Consider the following 3,640-nt stretch of genomic DNA (forward strand, 5'->3'; position numbering starts at 1 on the left):
GCAAATCCGAATGTTGGCCTCACTGACTTATACTTTCCAGATGGTATTATACAATGGAATAGTGTTGTATGCACCAGCAATTGTCCTAGAATCAGTGACTGGACTGGACCGATTCATTTCTATTCTAGTTGTTGGATTAGTTTGTACATTCTATTCGACTCTGGGTGGAATGAAAGCAGTATTATTTACAGATCTCCTTCAATCTTTACTTATGTTTGTTGCTGTGTTTAGTGTTGTTGTATTTAGCGCGATGCAAGTTGGAGGTTTCGGTCAAATATTTGTGCTTGCTGCCGAAGGCGGACGATTGGATATGTTTAAGTAAGTAATTGTTTTACAACCTAGCTTTTCCTATATCTAGAAATAATAGTTGAACATTGTGACTCTGTGTGAATTTTTGTAGATTATCGAGAGTTACACTCAAAGTCTTCTAAAAGTGTAATATTCTAATAGCTTGAGTGTTCTTGGTTTTAATCCTAATATTAAACTCAATATTCTAACAGTTTCAGTATTGATCCAACAGAACGGAACACTTGGTGGTCCCTTATGTTTGGCGGTTTAATAACCTACCTATCTTTAAACGCCGTAAATCATACGCAGGTAATAATATAAATTGTTACCATACAATTCATCATTTTATTGAATGCAATAAGTATTGTAGTTCGGCTGTTAAATAATCATTATAAGTTATCATTGTTTTAATTATTTTAAATTTTGTTATTTGTATGGTGTTTTCTGCTATGACAATAGTTTAATTTATAGTGTAACTAGATAAATAAAGAAACGATTTATTTCTACATTACTAACATAAAGAAACCAGGTTATTAGTATTTGCAAGTGACAAATCAAAATGATAATAGTAAAAACCAACTGATATGGCTTAGAAAAGCGTGTGGGCTGACGTGTGCCCAAATCCTTTTCACATGGCGAACTAGATACGTCGGGTTAAGATAGGAAATTGAATATTCAATAGCTCCGCCATTGTATTTAAGTCAGGTCTATAATATCTATCGAGCTTCAATTGCGCCAATGTATAAACATATTTTTTTATACAATGGCTAAATTTAAGTTTAATTTATAATTTTTAGTTGATATATAAAAAATACAGCAATACAATTTTGATAAACATAGAGATTTCTGTAATTTTGTTTGTAACTGTAATCTCTTTTATTAGGTACAACGATTGCTAACAGTGAGCACATTGGACCGTTCCCGACAATGTCTGTGGTGGAGTTTGCCCGTACTCTCTGTGCTCAGTATTATCACGTGCATCAGTGGCATCGGGATATACGCCGCTTTCAAGGACTGCGATCCGCTCACATACCGTGGAATTACATCGGTAAGTTGTTAGCTTATAGAATTAAGGACACAATTACGAAAATCTTGGAGGAATCGACTTATTTTTTCTTACTCTTCGATATTCGATCATTCTTAGCTCTATAATAGATCCAATATTCATCTATTACAAGCGAATCAAATTAGCACCGATCAGCTAGGCATATTTTTGGCATGAAAGGTATAGAAAAATTACTTTGTTAGCTTAATATGTTTGTCGGTGTAGTATTAACATCGAATATTTCTACTACGATAAGCATCAGATGTACTTTTTTATGTGCGATTTTGTCTGAATAATTTTAGACTCGAAATAAACAATAAATGTCATGTTCATCACAACTGGAAATTACGTAGATGTCATGTAGTGGTAAAATGCGGACAAATAACGGAACATGTTAAGCAAAACCAAATACAATTACGGTAACGCATTCTAGAACCATTTATAGTTGTCAAATTCTCTTTTTTTCTAATCCTATCATACTTTTAATCCCCAACGAGCTAGGCAGCGGGGCAGTTAGTGTATCCTCTTTTTGCAATCTATATTTCATTTTATGACGTAGTAGGGAGCGAGCCATCTGGCCCTAATTCCCAGGGCTCCGGACCGATACTGAGCATTAAATCATCAAAATTTAAATGGAAAATGATTTTCAGATGGATCAATTAATGCCCTATTACGTGGTAAGTGCTATGAGGTCGGCGCCGGGGCTTCCAGGGTTATTTGTAGCTGGAATTTTCAGTGCTTCGTTGTCCACTGTATCGGCTTCTTGCAACGCGTTAGCCGCCGTCACGCTTACTGACTACCTCAGCAGGTGAGTTGTGACTTCAAATATTTGTGTAGATAAAATATAGGTCTTTTAGTTTTATGTAATAATGGAATAAAAAATACGTGGCAAGTAATTTGCTCTGTAATGTTGGTAAAACGTTTTAATTATATTTTTGTAGTACATCAACACTTCCGAGATAATGGCCAGGTACTAAAGATAATTCATGTTTATGAACAATGAAACACGGTAACGATTTTCATTTTATTGCAACTAGACTAAATAGAGTAGACTGTTAGTAACATTTAAGTTTTAATATTTTTTTCTCTTTATTTTGGGATGACGTCAATGACGAAGCTCGCCAATCTCTGCCGCGTCGATTAAACGAGAATTCACGTCTTGTTTTTGTCTTCAAGCTCTAGTGTATAATTCTCTTTACCTTTTATTTTAATCATTTAGAAATTTGCAAAATTTTCTGCCTTAAAACTGCTACAGCAAGAACTAATTCATTGTTTGTCTAATTTAAGATGGTGTGCCATACCCTCCTCGTATATATCATGGTTGACGAAGCTAGCCGCTTGCGCCTATGGTTTAATATTTCTGGCTCTCGCCTTTATGGCTGAATATTTGGGAGGAGTGCTTCAAGCCGCTTTGACGATATTCGGTGCAGTCGGAGGCCCACTATTCGGGGTGTTCACACTTGGAATGTTTACGACTTTCGCCAATGAAAGGGTAAGTAATTTATTCATTAAATAATTTTATAATAACTTAGAAATTTATAAGTTTAGCGCGATTTAGCACGATTGCTTAATAATATTTATGTTACAATTTTATTTTTAAAATGTTTATACTTTTATTGTTTCAACAGTAAATCTTTCTTTATTTCTTATTATTTTTTTCCCCCATGTTATATCCAAATATTTCTATTTATTAAAAAAAAAACATCTTCTGCTTGGGTACATGTCATACGGGTATGATAAAGATATGTTCATTTATATAATACTAGCGTTTTAAAAAAAGCCCGCGTTAAAAAGTTTTTCGGGGCTAAATATTTTCTCGGATTAAAAGCACTCAGCAGTAATGTAAGCTACAGTATTTCTTAGTAATATTCTAGCTACAGTATTTCTTAGTGTTAGTGAAAATATTTTCAAAATGGGTTTAGTAGTTTATGAGATTAGTGCGTTTAAACAAACAAACTCTTCAGCTTTAATATATTAGTATAGATTTAATTTTATTACAGTAAAATAATTTTAATATTTAATTTTAGGGTACTTCCATTGCTCTTTTGAGTGGCATGGCGTTAACTTTGTGGATCAGTTTTGGTGGGCCTCGTCCGCCTCCTGTCAAGTTACCTCTGAGCTTGGAAGCTTGTCCATTTAATGTCACTGCCCCAGTGCCGGCAGCATTAAAACTGTTGACTACTTCTATCCATACAGAATATCGTACTTGTGGACTAGCCCGGTAAGTAAAAAACACTTATTTTAGTAAGAACATCATTTTCCATGTAAATGTTTGGCTTTAGATTTATTTCTTAAATTATTATAATA

The 3,640-nt window shown here is 34.0% G+C and overlaps 1 protein-coding gene across 1 annotated transcript; it reads left to right on the top strand.

Moving 5' to 3' along the window:
* Positions 1-8: 8 nt before the first annotated feature.
* On the top strand, positions 9-3,554 carry LOC115456387 (putative sodium-dependent multivitamin transporter; the record flags this gene model as incomplete). The annotated part of the gene is given in 6 exon segments (XM_037445508.1): positions 9-318; positions 501-597; positions 1,172-1,336; positions 1,984-2,141; positions 2,621-2,825; positions 3,361-3,554. Coding segments are annotated over 6 exon segments (1,127 nt in total), but the record flags the coding sequence as incomplete, so codon positions are not given.
* Positions 3,555-3,640: the final 86 nt, after the last annotated feature.

This window comes from Manduca sexta, unplaced genomic scaffold, assembly GCF_014839805.1.
Source record: "Manduca sexta isolate Smith_Timp_Sample1 unplaced genomic scaffold, JHU_Msex_v1.0 HiC_scaffold_1710, whole genome shotgun sequence".
NCBI lineage: Eukaryota > Metazoa > Arthropoda > Insecta > Lepidoptera > Sphingidae > Manduca > Manduca sexta.